Below are 18374 nucleotides of genomic sequence, written 5' to 3'. Positions count from 1 at the left end.
GGACCGCCGCTGGGTGTTTAGGAATTCAGCCCTTCCCAAACAGATTGGACAATACAACCTGGGTGGTGTTTGTTCACTTGTTTGTTTTTGTGTAACAGCTCCCATAAGTACTGTAAATGAGTACAAAGTTTTGGTATACATATTATTTAAATATATGCAGATTTAAATGAGGTTGGGATCACACCATATCCTCACTGGGTAGTTGTATATCCTCCTTCCTCCTTTAATAAAGAAAACAACTCTCTGTCTCACTGATATTTCTTTAATAAACTTATTTTTCTAAAACCTCCCTATAATCTACCATTTGGATGGACCATGATGCATTGCGTTTTGTAGTCTTGGACATTGAAGTGTTTTCGTTGTTTTAGTTTTAATGCTTTTGTGAATATTCTTGTGCACAAGTCATTGCATACATATCTGATTATTTCTTTAAGATAGGTTCCTAGAAAAGGAACTACTGTATCATTTTTTAAATTTTTATGGCTCTTGACCATGTATTGCCAACCTCACCTCAGAAGAGACTCTTCACCCTGCCAGCCACAAGATACCTTTATATCTTTGCTAATTTTACTTCAAATGACTAACCATACGCTGCATTTTCAGAGCACTTTGCAGTTTATTAAGCTTTTCCACAATCACTTCTATTTTGTTTCCCATCATCTCAGTGAAATGGTAAAGGTAGGATTATTTTTCAAATTTTACCATTGAGGGAACTGAGTGAGGCTCAGAGGTATTTTGTGATTTTTTCCCAGGATCACACAATCTCTAAATGACTCTCTGTTCTAGATTTTGTGATTCTTAATTTTTCCTTCCCCACAGGTGGCAAAATATCCATGTTAGAAAAGATTATCAAGAGTATCAAAAGAGCATTATTTCTTCATCAGTTTTAGAAAGTTCTAGGAATTTCTTTGCAATACTATTTTTAGGCTGATGTAAATTCAGCCTCCTCAAATTCTCTGCTATGTGCACAGCACTGCCAGAAGATACAAAAATGAATAAAGCACAGTGCTGCCCTCTGTGAGTTCCTAACCTCTTCAGAAGAGTGTCATGTATACTGTAGGACAGAAAAGTCTTATATGTCAAGGTCCAGGGACACAGGGCATTTTTGTAACCGTAGGCCCATCAGTGAGGCTGGGTTTTGGGGAACATGAAGAAGGTGTGAAGGAAGAATGGGTCTAAATTCTAATATGCTTCGAAAGGCCAGGAGCTTAAATTGGATTTTGTAAGAAAGGAGAGGCCAGTGGTGTTTGTCTAAGGAGAGAGAGTTAACGTGATATTTTTGAAAAAATTTTTTATAGACACTGCCTTAGCAAATTAAAATTTTAGTTCATAAGCTAATTGGATGAAAAGATACAGTGTAATGTTAATTCATAGTAATAATCTCATATTAAGAAATCTCGTCTGTTCTGGATATCTGTTGCACACCAACATGAATATAGTTAACACTACTGAGCTATACACTTAAAAATGGTTGAAGGTAAATGTTAGGTGTTTTTTACTACAATTAAAAAAAGACACTACTATAAATAAAATAGATAACTGTTAAGGACCTACTGTATAGCACAGGAAACTCTACTCAATACTCTGTAATGACCTATATGGGGAAAAAAATCTAAGAAAGAGTGGATATATGTATATATATAACTGACTCACTTTACTGTACAGCAGAAACTAACACAAAGTCAAAATCAACTCTACCCCAATAAAAATTTTTGTAAGAAAGAAAGAGAAATCTTGCTTGAAATAATAAGCTGATGTTGTAAGTACCATTATAAAAGTCAAACAGTATGCAGATGATGTTCTATGTAGAAAATTTTTCTATGTGAACAGTTTCTGTGTGAACAGGTATTGAATAAAATTCTTTACTCTTTAACACATTGATTAGACCAGTTTACTCAATGCCATTAAAGAATCTAACAATTGGCCGAAATAACTGATCTTTGGGTTGACATAATCAGTGGTTTCAGGACATCAAAAGTATCACAACATTGCCATTTCATTTTTATTCATAAAAAGCCCAATTTCTCCTTAATTTAACATAAAATTTAACTTAAAAAAATTAGAGTGAAGAGTTTTAAAGGATAAAAACAAGTGCATAAATATCAAGGATTGTTGTCTTGATCTTTCATCTTTTTTGCAATGGCACAGGAGTGCCATCTAAAAGTATTTTACAACATGACATTCACTATTTGGTTATTTATTGTAAACAGGGAATAGGAAAATGGGAACCATGGGTAAAGAAGTTGGCAGAAGCTCCTCCAATTCCTAAGGATGTGATGTTTAATGAAATCATTGTACCAACTCTGGACACAGTTCGATGCTCTGCACTAATGAAATTGTTGACCACCCATCAAAAGCCTTCAATATTTGTAGGACCAACAGGAACTGGAAAGAGTGTTTACATTATTGTAAGTATTGTAGAAATCTACATGTTAAAATGTGCATGATAGTCCTAAGAAAATTATTTTTTAAACTACCTGAACTGGTAGGCAATGTTTTTTAAATACTTACGTATTTCAATGTTGCAGCCACAGAGAATTTTTGAGTAATTGCCTATTTATTTTTGAAAGTTGTTTAAAGATATTATGCTACTTTATATCACTAAATTATTGTCCATTTTAAAGTTATTTTAGTGAAAATAGCTTATACAGGATGAAGAATTTTATCTCCCTTAAAAAGGGTGTTTTGGTTGATATTTAATTTTTTAAAGTATCAAATATGTAAACAATTACTACATGGTAATAAGACTGATTTTCTTTAATGATTTCTGGAATCACACCTATTGTGTGGTAGGTAAGAAAATGCTAGCTGCTGCAACAGACATGCCCCAAATCTCAGTAGCCTTATAAATCTTTGTTCCCTTGTGTTTAGGGGATCACACTGATCAAAGATCAGTTCTTGCCTCTAGTTTCAGATTTCTGAAAGGAGAAAGCTGGCTGGAACTATTTTTTTTTTTTTTTTTTTTGATGATGAGAAACAATGCCGTATTTTATTTTATTTTTTTTTGCGGTGCGGGCCTCTCACTGTTGTGGCCTCTCCCGCCGCGGAGCACAGGCTCCGGACGCGCAGGCTCAGCGGCCATGGCTCATGGGCCCAGCCGCTCCGCAGCACGTGGGATCCCCCCGGACCGGGGCACAAACCCGTGTCCCCCGCATCGGCAGGCGGACTCCCAACCACTGCGCCACCAGGGAAGCCCCTGGCTGGAACTATTAATGAGTAGCACCTCCAGCCTTTGACATGGCAAGTAAGTGCAAGTTTCCCCCGGGTCAGTTGGACAGTGTGGAAGGTAACTGGACTTGAGCCTTCCTGGGAGTCCATTCCATATGACTGCCCACAGAAGTGAGGGAACTCCACTAGTCCCCTTAGGTCAGGGAACTGTGCAATGTGAATGTCCCTTGGGAGTAAGTAAGGAACCTGCACATCTGGTCTTCTCAGAGAGCAAACATTTGGAAGCTTGCCATGACAGCAGGCAAGATAGCATTAGCCAAGAGAGAACCACAGTGACACCAGTGAAGTGGGAATTTTGCCTCTCTTCGTCCAGCTCTGCCCGCTACCCGACCGTGGGCAGGAAGAAGATAGGAAAGGGAGGTGGAGGAAAGAGGAGGAGCTATTGGTGGCCCCTCCCCCATTGCAGTTTCCCAGTCAATTCACATTCTCCCAGTTGTGACAGTACCTGTTTCTAGTTCTTTATTGATTTTATATTTTAATCCAGTCCTTTAATCCTTTGGAATATATTTGGTTATATAGTAGAATAATTGTCCTGGTATTATTTATTGAATAATCTCTTTCCCAACAGATTGAAATGTCACCTTTATCATACTAAATGCTGTATGTATCAAGAAATATCCAGGAGTGGGGAGGGAAGATGTTTAGACTGAGATTTTAAATCAAGGTGTTGAGTTGGACTGGATTTTTTTTTAAAAATAACAAAGTGTACAGAAAGCTAATGGATTTATCTAAGATATTATCAAGAGTTAGGGAATGGCGACTTGACATGGTTCAAGGCAGTGGGTGGAGAAAAATAAAGCCTTTGTCATTGGTACCACCATCAAATTCAGCCCAGGTAATAAACTGCCCAGGCCAAAAAGAATTACTTTTCACAAAATTGGGGAACATAATTTGCATCTTATTTTGTAATCTGCTTTTTTCTACTTAAGGTATTGTAAATATTTTCCTATTCCATTATTATTCTACAAGATGATTTGTAGAAAACAACATCTTGGTTAAGAATCATTGTAATTTTACCTGCTTTCCAGTGAATTCCATTTTGAAAGTACAAATTATACTATGTAAGCTTCTTAACTTACTGTCAGATAACTTGATGAAAGTGGAAAGCTAATGAGCTATATTACAGAGAACGTTGATCTGGACAGAGACAAATGGCAGTCTAAATTCTTGTGTCATCTCTGAGAGCTTAACCAAGTTTCTTAACCCCTGAGTCCCTATGACTTCATGTTAGGCAGGAATGTGTACTCTGCATGGTGGTTTTAGAAATCAGAGAAGCCACGTGTCCAGAAGGCCTGCACAAATAGACACACTCCATTGACTTGGTAACTGTTATTGCCGTTGATTCCATCTCTTTTTACATTATGACACTCTAATATTAAATTCAAGTGTGTCAACAATGATGCTTAGTGGTTATTTTGAAATGTCAAAACATAATTGCAACTATGGCTCATTATTTCCTGTTATACAGAATTTTCTTTTAAATCAACTCAGTAAAGATATATACAAGCCTCTGCTGATTAACTTCTCAGCACAAACTACAGCAGCTCAAACTCAGAATATTATCATGTCAAAACTGGACAAAAGAAGAAAGGGAGTTTTTGGACCTCCTTTGGGCAAGAAAATGGTAATTACTCTCTGTTTCTATACGTATAGTACAGCAATGGTCCTATTCATGGGCATTGTTACATTCAGAACGAGGAAGCCAGATATACTGGTACTGGATGTCTTTTTGTGCAGTTTTTTTATCACAGATTTTGGTTAAGTTTTCTTAAAAGTGTGTTCAGATTTGTATGTGCATCAGGCAACTTGACATTAAAAACAAGCAGTTGCCCTTTGAATTCGAAGTAGAATATACATCTGGGAAATTATCTACCTTCCTAATTCTCTCATTAACATTTTTACTCATCGGAGTCTTTGCTTCTTGCTCTCTTGGCCTTTAAACAACCAAGCTATCAATTGACTTTTCCTCTACCAAGAATACACTTCCCGGGCTTCCCTGGTGGCGCAGTGGTTGAGAGTGCGCCTGCGGATGCAGGGGACACGGGCTCGGTGAGAGGCCCGCGTACCGCAAAAAAAAAAAAAAAAAAGAATACACTTCCCAACCTTACTGTCATCACTCAGAGGTTATAATCATTTTTAAATCACACCTTCCTCATTTATTTTAATGTACTGAAGTTGTACAAGGAAAAAAGAGAAGGAATACTGAGAAAAGTTGCATGAGAGGATTAATAGGTTCTAAACTCTTAACTATAAAGGTTAGTAATAAGACTGTCTCCCTGTTCCTTGGTAACATGGATGCTAAGGGATATTCCTGATGTGAAAAGAAACCATCATTTCTCACATATGTACCCCACAAGAAGATAATCTGATTCTTTGCCTGAACGTTGTTTGCACCATAGGACACTATATTAAGATGTTAATATTTTCTAATCCCTCTTCTCCTTTCATTGTCAGGTTGTCTTTGTAGATGATGTCAATATGCCTGCTCGGGAGGTGTATGGGGCTCAACCTCCTATAGAGTTACTTAGACAATGGTTAGATCACTGGAATTGGTATGACCTAAAAGATTGTTCTATGATTAAACTAGTGGACATTCAAATCATGTGTGCTATGGGACCTCCAGGTACGTTTTCTGAGTTTGTGATTAAGATTGAAAATCACTCTGGCTATATATAAAGGGCAGGAGAAAGAAAGAAAGAGAAATCGGATAACTTGATTTACAATGTTTTGTGTATATATTTTCTATGTCTGTACATTGTGACCTAACAGAGTGACCACAATGATCAACACTGCAGAGTGGGTTGACTTGCTTGGAGTCATTCTCATCAAACCAAACAGCTCTTCCAAATCCTTTTTCTTCCACCTTTTGGGACTTTGCTTTCCATTTCCTGTTCCTGCATTCTGAGGTCCCAGATCCCCTGAGAACCCAGATCCCCCTGGGGAAGCTCATTTTCCTCTGTTTCATTCCTTAAAGTTTCAACTGTACGAAACATCCCTGCTTCAATAGTCACCTTTCCCCTACCCCAATCAATTCCCATTTTAGTGAGTCTCTGGATTTAGACAGACTGTGGAGGGGGAATTTGAGTAGGAGATGGCCAAAATAATTAACTCTTAGAGATCCTTTATACTTTTCAGGGGAAATTTGTAAACTCAAAGAGATCTCTATGTAGGGGAAATTTTTTATTTTAGAATATCTGAAACAGCTTGATTCAACTGACTGGACATTTTTAACTGTTCTTTTCCTGAACTCAAGCTGGTATCCTATATTTTTAAAAATTCCCCTTCTTGATGTACCATGTCTTCAAGGAATCTCTCTGGTATTTGCCTCTGAACCACCTGACCTTTATCTGACCTATAATGCAGACAGTTTGCTCTGAGTCAGTAATTGCTCTCAGTACACTCCCTGGGCCACTTTGAATGCTTCCCCCTCCCCCCACTCTTTTTTTTTTTTAATTCTATTGCTCCTGGGTCCCAGACTTTAGCTCCACTTTGCCTCTCCCCCACTACCCAGCAGTCATTTGTACTAAGTGTCCATTTTCCTGGCCTCCTCAAGGACTGGACAGAGGAGCAGGCTAAATCCATGAGGTGTCTTTTCCTCTTGGACCCCATTTTCTAAAAAGACCACCATTTCTGAGCATTCTCTGGGAGGAAGGGTTGAAGATAGACCTGGGTATATGATCTCTGACCTTTCCTTCTGCAGCTCTTTTACCATCTCCTTAAGCTTGCCCAGGTAAATCAGTGTTTATTATAAGCTTCTAAATACATAGAGATACATAACTGTTTTGATCTATAGGCAACTAGTTACATGCTTTCACACATTATCCATGTTTTCAGAATCAGCACAGTATAATAGTGGTAGAAGCAAAAGACAGATTTACCGGGTTTAAAACAAACATAAGACATGCACTTACATATTTTTAAGCAATATAAAGGTATCATGCACATTTAACACCACTTCTTTACCAAAGATTTCATGATAGAATCCCTTTAAGGAGAAAATGCATTTTGTCTATACATGTAAAGATGATAATATCAATCAATTTTGTAAAGTTATGTTACATTCTAAGTCTGTTACTAAAACTTCATATTTGAAAATGTAATCAGTATTTTGTGAAAATAAGATAACCCCCCAGTTTTTACAATTACAGGCAGCCAGTGAAGTGGCCATGTGAACCACATAGACTAGTCCTAGGGAAATTTATTTCAAGATGTGGGGGAAGAATGAGGCTGTATGCCAATGTCATGCTGAATTTCAGCCATGTGGAAAGGACCCTAAAGTATGGTCAGTGAGAATCACCAGGGTTATGTTAATACTGCATACAATATTAACATTGTATAATATTGTATCTTAATATTGTATTGTGATGAGAATGTTTGACGGTTTACTGCTTTGGGCTATGTATGAGTCATGGAGAAGGTGGCCATTGGTTCTTTCTGTCTGGTCAAATTTCCTTTGGTAAATACACTTGACCAAGATTATATCTAATTAGTTGAACTTATTCAGATCATTGAACTAGAAAACAACACCTTGAGGTTGAGGAGAAAACTGTTTTGAGGTCAAGGTTATCCAAATAATCGATTATTCTTCTCTGTGTGCTGTGAATTTGTCCATCTTGCGCGTTGTTTTGTGCTGTAAAGTGTAGAGAAAATGCTCTGGTATATATGAATAACACTGTTAAGGGTTATCCTTTTTAATATTTAGGTGGTGGTCGAAATCCAATAACTCCTCGATACATGCGACATTTCAATATTATAACAATCAATGAGTTTAGTGATAAATCCATGTTTACAATCTTCTCTAGAATCTTAACCTGGCATTTAAGAACCTGGTAGGTAATTGAAGGTGTGTTTGTTTTTTCATTGGGGGGGTGTAAAATCTTTGGGGAACATGTCAGTACAAGTAGTGCTTCTCAAACTTTTCCATGAAAGCACCTTTAGACACGGAAGAAGATAACAGGTAACATTGCTTCCCTCCTTTGCTCCCATCTCCAGGTATGGGAACATAACACAAAGGGACTGCAGTATCTTTCTCTTTTTCCTTTATTTTTCTGAAGTCTTGGATTTTAACCTAAAAATCCATACACATTTTGCCTCACGCTGTATAATATATCCATGTTGGAATGATCAATGTTTTGAATTTTTGCCACATAGTTCAATTAATGCTGGAAAGATTGCCAGGTTTATCCTGTGACTTTGACACCCAGTAGTAAAACTCTTGAGTTCCCCAGAGGTGTCCATGTCCAGGTTTGAGTATAACCTTGGAGCCTGTACCCTGGGGAAATATTGCTCCCTAGCTCTGGACACTCAGCACTTCTCCACAAGATACTTGGAGGTCGGGGAGCCAAGTGCACCTGAGCAGTGCAAATCTTGCTCCCTGATGTGGACACCGTCCTCAGGAAATTGTCATTCCTTGCCTTATCCAGTGATGATGGAGGATCCCTTGTCAAGCCAGAAGTGAAATAGAGCCAATGTTTTCAAATGGATATTATTTCCCCATGTTCTTTCTACCCTAATTATTCCTTTTGCCCTTAAAAAAAAATCCTGGCTCATTGTTCATTTTACTTTCTTTTTACTCTCCTTTTCTTGTTCACTTTTCTTTATTTTTTTCTGTGTTTTTATTTTCTCCCTTCCCTTTCTCTGAAAATACCCATTTCACCAGTGTTCTTCCAGGGATTCTATCTCTATGCAATTAAGAATGCCAGGGGGTGAAAGAGGTTAGGAAGCATCGTTTAGTGGACTCTGGGTTTAAGTTACTTAATATGGGTTCCTTGGCTGGCTTTTCTGTCAGTAGTCTTAAGTTCATTAAATTCGTCCTGCTTACTCATGGAGTTCCTTTGAACATAAAATAAAATAATGAATGGAAAGTAGCTTTAAAAGAAGTAAAAATTCTATTATCATATCAAGAAATGGTAATTTTGTAAACAAAATCAATTGATTTAATCGTAAGAAAAAAGTCATGCTAGTCATACTAAATATCATTTATGTATCATAATTCTGTATTTGCTAACATTTTTCTTTCTTTTTACTTAAAAAATTTTTTTAAGTTATAAATTTCCAGACAGTTTCCTAGATTTGACCACACAAATTGTAAATGGTACAATGACTCTGTATAAAGAAGCAATGAAGAATCTCTTGCCTACTCCAGCCAAATCTCACTACCTGTTCAACCTCCGAGATTTCTCCCGTGTCATTCAGGGTGTGTGTTTGTCAAGACCAGAAACAGCAGAAACCAAAGATGTGATTAAACGTCTTTGGGTTCATGAGGTAAATCTCCATGTTACTGATATATGATGATGCAGGAAACAAAGATTTTACCATGCCAACAACTGCGTAAAAAGAAGTATTCAGCAATTTAAATAGATGGATTCCACTATTTGACATTCTGAAGGCCAATGGCCAAGATAATGTCTAACAATACTTTTTGCTAATATGTTTTATGACATTTAAGATGCCTTATCTCTCATTTTCAGGAATTTCTGTTGATTTATAGGCTATTTCAAAGTAGGTATCATTCTTGGTCTCCTTGAATTGACTTAATCCTTGTTAGTTTGACTTCAAATAATTTTGAGATGGAACACTTTTGTTTTCATTAGAAATGAATGTATTTATGTTCATTACTTACTTGTAGTGATATTAGATGCCAAAAGAACTACAGAGTAAACTAGATTTGAGAACATAGAAACTATATAAAAATATATTTCTCTTTGGGAAGAGATACATGGGTGAACATTTTCTTGTAAAAACTTGTAGAGGAAGGGCAGGAGAGAGAGAAAAAGGAATACAAAAAATAATGCATCAAAAATAATAGTTCAGGGACTTCCCTGGTGGCACAGTGGTTAAGAATCCGCCTGCCAATTCAGGGGACATGGGTTCGAGCCCTGGTTCAGGATGATCCCACATGCTGTGGATCAACTAATCCCGTGAGCCACAACTACTGAGCCTGCTCTCTAGAGCCCACAAGCCACAACTGCTGAGCCTGCGTGCTGCAGATACTGAAGCCCGCATGCCTAGAGCCTATGCTCCGCAACAAGAGAAATCACCGCAATAAGACCGTGCACCGCAACCAAGAGTAGCCCCCACTCGCCCCAGCTAGAGAAAGCCCGCGCATAGCTACGAAGACCCAACGCAGCCAAAAAAAAAGAAAGAATATTTTTAAAATAGGCAAAGAATATGGGAAAGTGGGAGGAAAATTTTCTCTTTTTAATATATAACTAATATGGTTATTTTAATTTTAATTAATGTAGTTAGGAAATCTAGAAAATGGAAATGTACTGCTATGTTAAAACCATGTGTTACAGAGACATAAATTTCAGAAAGGCTTTACCAAATTCGATCTTTGTAGGCTTTTTAGATCTACAGTTTGAATTTTTATATCCTCACACATTCAAATATATGCCCAAGTGAAGGTCCATTCCACTCAGAAATTTTGGCCACAGCAAGGTCCCTAAAAGTGACTCTTTGGAAAAGTATGATCTGCAGATTCCACTGTAGGTCACTTAATTGCCTGAGTGGGGTCCATATTCTGGGACATGAACACAGGCTGTCAGCCTGGTAGGCCACGTGGGTGACAGAAATGTGCTGAAAGGTATAGAGGGAGAGTGGCGAGAGGGGAGGATGTCATTGACTTCACTGAAGGAGCACATTACCTAAGACAGCATTTGGTCACAGGCCAAATCTTCCTGTAGGAAGCATCTCGCATCCTCCAGCTCGGGAACTGTGCCCTTGATATTCCTTCTACCTAGGACACTCCTCCCATTATCCACACGGCTTGCCCATTTACCTCCTTAAGATCTCAGCTCAAATATAACCTTACTATAGAGGCTCGTCTTAGACCATCTCTACGCGCTATAGCTCTTTATCCCTTGTCTCACTTTATTCTTCATAACACTGAGTGTCACTTGACCCCATCTATATTTTTGCTTACTTATTGTCTCTACTAGAACAGAAGCTTTATGAGAGCAGCAGCTTTATTTAGTCACTGCTTTCCGCAATGCCTGATACATGACAAGCACTCCAGAAATATTGTCAAATGAGTGCATAAAGGGAAGAAAGAAGGCATCTTACTATCCATAACATGCTTCGTCACGTGGGATTATAATGCTTTGCTTTCTTCCAATCATGAGAGCAGTTCCTATTTGCTATTGTATATCTGTGGTATGTACAGTTAAACTTTTTAGCCTTTTTCAGATCCTGTCCTGCCTCAGATGTCAGATTACTGAGTTTTGACAATGGCTGTTGAGCTCTTTGGGCATTTAATAAGGTTCATAATATAATAACTCTTCATTTTTAGTGACTACTTCATATTCATATAGTGTCATGAGCTTAAGTCCTTGGCTCAAAACCTTGAAATGGCACCTGACTTTGTGGGGAGGAATTTGGAATAAAAGTCCAGCAGTCCATAAGACCTTGTATGTGTACCTTTCCCCAGTTTTTTCAGGTTACCTCCTGCTCTCACCTTCGTTCACCCACAACACAGGCCTCCTGGCTTTTTTCTGCCTGGAATGCTCTCCCCCCAGGTGTTGACCCTCTGGGCTGGCTCCCTACTGCCTTTGATCAAATCTCTCCTTCTCTGTGAGGCACAACGACCACCCTAATTAGTGCTGCAGCCTCACATCCCACTAGCAGTTCCAGTCTTGTTTGACTTGCTCTATTCTTCTTCTTTCCGTAGCAGTTCCATAGCATGTATCACCTTCTAACATGCTGCACAGTTCATTTGTTATGTTGGTTGTCCATCTCCCGCAGGTGGCATGCCAGCTCCTGAGGGCAGAGGATTTTTTTCCCTCACGGATTTGTCCACAGTGCTGAGCACAGTGCTAGGCACATTGTTCTCACCGTCTCAAACAATAGAAAGTGATTGAGCTTAACACTCTTAACTTGCGCTTTATTTCTGTTTACTCAAAAAGATTTCAGTACTTTAGGTGACTGTTTCCTCTCCACACACTTTTGCCAAACTAGACAACCCAATATAATTTCACTAAATGATTTTTGAGATATAAAACTGGCTTACTATTTTGCATTCCCTTTGGTTTCTGCATTGCTCTCAATCGTTAATGTGCCTAACATCTGGTTTGCTTGTTAAATATAGATACTCAGCACAAGCAACCCAAGAAAAAATAGATAAATTGGGTTTCATCAAAGTTAAAAATATTCATGTTTCAAAAGACACTATCTAGAAAGTGAAAAGACAACCCATAGAATGGAAGAAAATATTTGCAAATCATGTATCCGATGAGCATCTAATATCCAGAATACATAAAGAACTATTACAAAGCAATAGTGAAAGATGAATAACCTAATTTAGAAGTGGAGAGAGAAATAGACATTTCTCCAAAGACGATATACAAATGGCCAATAGGTACATGAAACAATGTTTAACATCACTAATAATTAGGGAAATACAAATCAAGGTCACAGTGAAGTACCCCCTAACACCCAATAGGATGGCTGTAATTAAAAAAAAAAAACAACTGGATAGTAACATTGCTTGTGGGAATGTCATATGGTGCAGCTGCTTTGGAAAACAGTTTGGTAGTTCCTCGAAATGTTAAACATAGAGTTACCATATGACCCAGAAATTCCACTCCTAGCTATATACCCAAGAGAAGTGAAAACATAGGTATACACAAAAACTTGTACATGAGTGTTAGCAGAAGTATTCATAACAGCCAAAAGTGGAAACAGCTCATACACATTAGTTGATGAATAGACAAACAAAATGTGGTGTGTGTGTGTGTGCTTATATACACACAGTGGAACTCTATTCAGCCGTAAAAAGAAATACTGATACACGCTACAACATGGATAAACCTAGAAAACATTACACTAAGTGAGAGAAGCTAGACACAAAAGGCCACATATAATATTTTCCCATTTATATGAAATGTCCAGAATAAGCAAATCCATAGTGACAGAAAGGAGATTACTGGTTGCCAGGGGCTGTGGCGGCATATGGGGTGGGAATAATAATAAGGGAGTGCTAATGGGTACAGGGTTTCTTTCTGGGGTGATGAGAAAGATCTAGAATTAGATGGTGGTGATGACTGCACAACTATGTGACTATTCTACAAAAACCATTGAATCGTATGCTTTGAAAGAGTGAATTTTATGATGTGTAAATTATGGACCAATTAAAGCAATTTGTAATCAAGACCTTGAGGCAAATGAATTCAAAGCACAAATACAATATAAATATGCCAGAAATTACTTCCCCTGCAAAGATTTAGATTTATAATGGAAAATTATATGTGTCAACTTTTAAAAATATAAGGGGTGGCAATGGAATAATAGTCCCCTGTACGGAAGAGAGGAGGGCAGGTATCAGCAGAAGTGAGAGTGAGGGAGCTTGCTAAGGTATTGAGAATGTTCTATATCTTGATCTTGGTGGTGGTCACCTGGGTGTAAATATGTGTAAAAGTTCCTGGAGGTGTACACTTAAGATTTTTGTACCTCGTGTAAGGAAATTTTTAAAAAGAAAAACAAAAAGATCTTCCCAGTCGCCATCCTCAAAACTTTTAAGTCAGCAGGTCCAGAGTGGGGCCCTAGATTCATGTGTGTTGACAGTCCCTGAGAAACACTGCCTTAGGTTCTTGCTAAATTGCAGCTAGATAATAATATACTTGATTCATGCTTAGACACTGATGCCCAATATGTGAGGTTGTCTTAGTTTCCTTTTTCTCATAAGAAGGAGGAGGTCTTCAGTATCTCAATCCGAGGAAGTGACTATTGTCATATGTTGGGAAACTCAGTTGTCCCATAGAGGAATAGCTTTTGAACTGGGGTGGGGGGAGTATGTGGGAGGCTTCAGTCATACCATTTGTGTAGCTACTGCTGTTAGAAAAAAGGATGACACTATTATGTCAACCAGACAGCAGTGAAAACATTAAAATCATTACTCTTTTTTTTTTACATCTTTATTGGAGTATAATTGCTTTACAATGGTGTGTTAGTTTCTGCTTTATAACAAAGTGAATCAGTTATACATATACATATGTTCCCATATCTCTTCCCTCTTGCGTCTCCCTCCCTCCCACCCTCCCTATCCCACCCCTCTAGGTGGTCACAAAGCACCGACCTGATCTCCCTGTGCTATGCGGCTGCTTCCCACTAGCTATCTATTTTACATTTGGTAGTGTATATATGTCCATGCCACTCTCTCACTTTGTCCCAGCTTACCCTTCCCCCTCCCCATATCCTCAAGTCCATTCTCTAGTAGGTCTGTATCTTTATTCCTGTCTTACCCCTAGGTTCTTCATGACATTTTTTTTTCTTAGATTCCATATATATGTGTTAGCATACGATATTTGTCTTTCTCCTTCTGACTTACTTCACTCTGTATGACAGACTCTAGGTCCATCCACCTCACTACAAATAACTCAATTTCTTTTCTTTTTATGGCTGAGTAATATTCCATTGTATATATGTGCCACATCTTCTTTATCCGTTCATCCGGTGATGGACACTTAGGTTGCTTTCATGTCCTGGCTATTATAAATAGAGCTGCAATGAACATTTTAGTACATGACTCTTTTTGAATTATGGTTTTCTCAGGGTATATGCCCAGTAGTGGGATTGCTGGGTCATATTAGGTAGTTCTATTTGTAGTTTTTTAAGGAACCTCCATACTGTTCTCCATAGTGGCTGTACCAATTCACATTCCCACCAGCAGTGCAAGAGTGTTCCCTTTTCTCCACACCCTCTCCAGCATTTATTGTTTCTAGATTTTTTGATGATGGCCATTCTGACCGGTGTGAGATGATATCTCATTGTAGTTTTTTTTTTTTTTTTTTTAGTCTTTATTGGAGTATTATTGCTTTCTCATTGTAGTTTTGATTTGCATTTCTCTAATGATTAATGAAGTTGAGCATTCTTTCATGTGTTTGTTGGCAGTCTGTATATCTTCTTTGGAGAAATGTCTATTTAGGTCTTCTGCCCATTTTTGGATTGGGTTGTTTGTTTTTTTGTTATTGAGCTGCATGAGCTTGCTTGGAAATTTTGGAGATCAATCCTTTGTCGGTTGCTTCATTTGCAAATATTTTCTCCCATTCTGAGGGTTGTCTTTTGGTCTTGTTTATGGTTTCCTTTGCTATGTAAAAGCTTTTAAGTTTCATTAGGCCCCATTTGTTTATTTTTGTTTTTATTTCCATTTCTCTAGGAGGTGGGTCAAAAAGAATCTTGCTGTGATTTATGTCATAGAGTGTTCTGCTTATGTTTTCCTCTAAGAGTTTGATAGTTTCTGGCCTTACATTTAGGTCTTTAATCCATTTTGAGCTTAAAAACCCCACAGTTAGCAAAAGGAAAGAAATCATAAAATCATTACTCTTGAACACAGTTAGGCTGATTCCAAGGCAGTTTGTAATAATTACATTTCTCAGTTCTGTAGTGTTTTCACATTTGTTGTCATTTCATTTTTGCCATGCATCTGTGAGATTTGTAAGGCAGGTATTACTACTTCCACTTTATAAGGTGAAGAAGCTGATGCAGACAGGTTTAATGTTAGAAAGTTTGCTGACAGAAATATACATTACTTGTTTTTGTGTGTATTAGTCTACTAGTGCTGCCATAACAAAAATACCACAGACTGAGTGACTTAAACAACAGAAATTTATTTTCTCACACCTCTGGAGGCCAAAAATACAAAATCAAGTTGCCGTCAGTGTGGATTTCTGGTGAAGGCTCTCATCCTGGCTCACAGAGGGCCTCCCTATGTCCTCACATGGCCTTTCTTCTGTGTGTCTGCAGGGAAAGAGTGAGAGCTCTGGTGTTGCTTCCTTTCCTTGTAAGGACAGCAGTGGATAGGATTAGAACTCCACCCATATGAACTCATTTAACCTTAATTACCTTCTTAATGGACCTTTCTCCAAATACAGTCAACATATGAATGACTTCAACATATGAATGACTTCAACATATGAATATGCGGGGGAACATAGTTCAGTCCCAAACAGACTGCAACCAAGGGACATTCATACCACTCTCAGGAAATACTTATTTTATGTAGCAAGCCTGATTAACTACTTTTTGCAGTCCCACAACATGTGCAGATAAGCAGAGATTTATTTTAGTAGATTGCCCTCTGCAATTACTTACAACAAAAATAAGACAAATTTGCCCTCCACCTAAGACATTCCCTCTTTATCTAGAAAATGTACTTTTATTAATATATATATATATATATATATATAGATTTGACAACAATTTTCAAGATGTTATCTGGCTGAGAAAAGGAAAAGATCACTTCAAGGGAGTTGCAAAACCCTAGATACCAGTGCCCAGCTCTGTTATCTATATCTGAGTGAGCAGCAAAGGCAGTCACTTACCTTCTCTAGTCTTTTTTTCCCTTCTGTAGTCTTTAATGCTCTTTGCATATCTATAATCTACTTCAGTTCCCCCAATTTACCTTTATTTATTGACAACAGTGTAACTATGTATTATTCCAAATATATACGGTTAAAATTAATATTTAAAGTGAATATTATTATGAGCCAGTCCTCATTTGGATATACCTTTAATAAAACCCATAGAAATTTCTTGAGAGCACCTTTTATATTACTTGAGATGAGCACAGAAATGAAACTAAAAAAATAGAAGAGTCAGTTCTTAAAGCTGCTTTTTAATTATTATACAGGTGCTTAGAGTGTATTACGATCGCCTTGTGGATAATGCAGACAGAAGTTGGCTGATCAACTACATTCAAGAAATCTTGAAAAACTGTATGCATGAAAATTTTCATGAGCTTTTTCAAAGTTTGGATTTTGATAATGATGGAGTGGTGGAAGAAGATGACCTACACAGCCTAATGTTTTGTGATTTCCATGATCCCAAGAGAGAGGATACCAACTACAGAGAAGTTGCAGATGTAGATGCTCTCCGGGTGATAGTAGAAGCTCACCTAGAAGAATACAACAATATGAGCAAAAAAACCCTGAACCTTGTCTTATTCCGATTTGCCATAGAGCACATCAGCCGAATTTCCAGGATCCTGAAGCAGCCTCGCAGCCATGCTCTTCTGGTTGGTGTCGGAGGGAGTGGAAGGCAGTCTGTCACCAGATTAGCTGCCCACATGGCTGATTCTTCAGTTTTCCAGGTTGAAATCACCAAGGGCTACGATAATTCTGAGTGGCATGAAGACTTAAAAGTGATCTTAAGGAAATGTGCAGAAGGGGAGATGCAGGGTGTCTTCCTGTTTACAGATACCCAGATTAAAAAGGAGTCATTTCTAGAAGATGTCAACAATCTACTAAATGCTGGGGAGGTTCCGAATCTCTTTGCTTTGGATGAGAAGCAGGAGATATGTGATAAGATGCGTCATTTAGATCGCCAACGGGATAAAACCAAACAAACTGATGGAAGCCCCATAGCTCTTTTCAACATGTTTATCGATCGCTGCCGCAACCAACTGCATGTTGTCCTTGCCATGAGCCCCATTGGAGATGCATTTCGGATTCATCTTAGAAAGTTCCCTGCTCTTGTTAACTGCTGTACCATTGACTGGTTTCAGGTATTGTCATGTAAATTTATATAGACTTCTAGAAATATTGAATCTCCATCATGAGCATGACTTATTTTAGAGCCCCCCACCAAATTGTAGCTTAGCAGAATTTTCTGATCAATAATAATGTATTTTATGAAATTATAATTCAAAAATCATTATAATAGAATAACTTCTTATTGCCAGTGCATACAGTCATTGACATCAATTTATTGTAGAAAGTTTTAGGGTAAAGTTGTGTATCAGTCAGGTTCCTGACAGGGAGCAGAGAGCACCCTGGAAGGCCTCACTGAGGAAAGTTGAATGAGGGGACTGTTCATAGAGGTGTAGGCAGGATTAAAGGAACTTGAGAGGGATGGTCAGGCAGGAACTGGTGGAGTGTAGCAAGAAGATGTTACTACAGCTGGGTAAAAAAGGGAATAGGGGGGAAGAAGTGTTACTGGAACTTGGAGCTGTGGAAATAGGAATGTCTGATAGGAACAGGAACCCAAAACCTAGAGCTCAGCTTCTGCTAGAAAGGAAGAGGGGTAGAAATGCCTCTACCTCTTTTTTTTTTTTCCAGCCTCTTTCCATTAGCAAACCCAACAGGACATCAAAAGGAAGAAAGCCCCAGAGACCACTTTTTCTAGTAAATTTCAGTATCAGGAAGTGCAGAGCA

General features: G+C 38.1%; 1 protein-coding gene across 1 annotated transcript in view; it reads left to right on the top strand.

The window, feature by feature from the left end:
• Positions 1-18374, top strand: part of DNAH7 (dynein axonemal heavy chain 7) — a 250715-nt gene that overhangs the window by 132934 nt on the left and 99407 nt on the right. The window contains exons 35-40 of the mRNA XM_033400318.2: positions 2211-2408; positions 4697-4852; positions 5683-5851; positions 7931-8057; positions 9273-9492; positions 16853-17725. Of these exons, the coding sequence (XP_033256209.1) occupies positions 2211-2408; positions 4697-4852; positions 5683-5851; positions 7931-8057; positions 9273-9492; positions 16853-17725 (1743 nt within the window). The remainder of the gene's footprint in view (positions 1-2210; positions 2409-4696; positions 4853-5682; positions 5852-7930; positions 8058-9272; positions 9493-16852; positions 17726-18374) is intronic.

Source organism: Orcinus orca, chromosome 7, assembly GCF_937001465.1.
Source record: "Orcinus orca chromosome 7, mOrcOrc1.1, whole genome shotgun sequence".
NCBI classification, from domain to species: domain Eukaryota; kingdom Metazoa; phylum Chordata; class Mammalia; order Artiodactyla; family Delphinidae; genus Orcinus; species Orcinus orca.
This window is presented reverse-complemented; position numbering and strand designations above follow the sequence as displayed.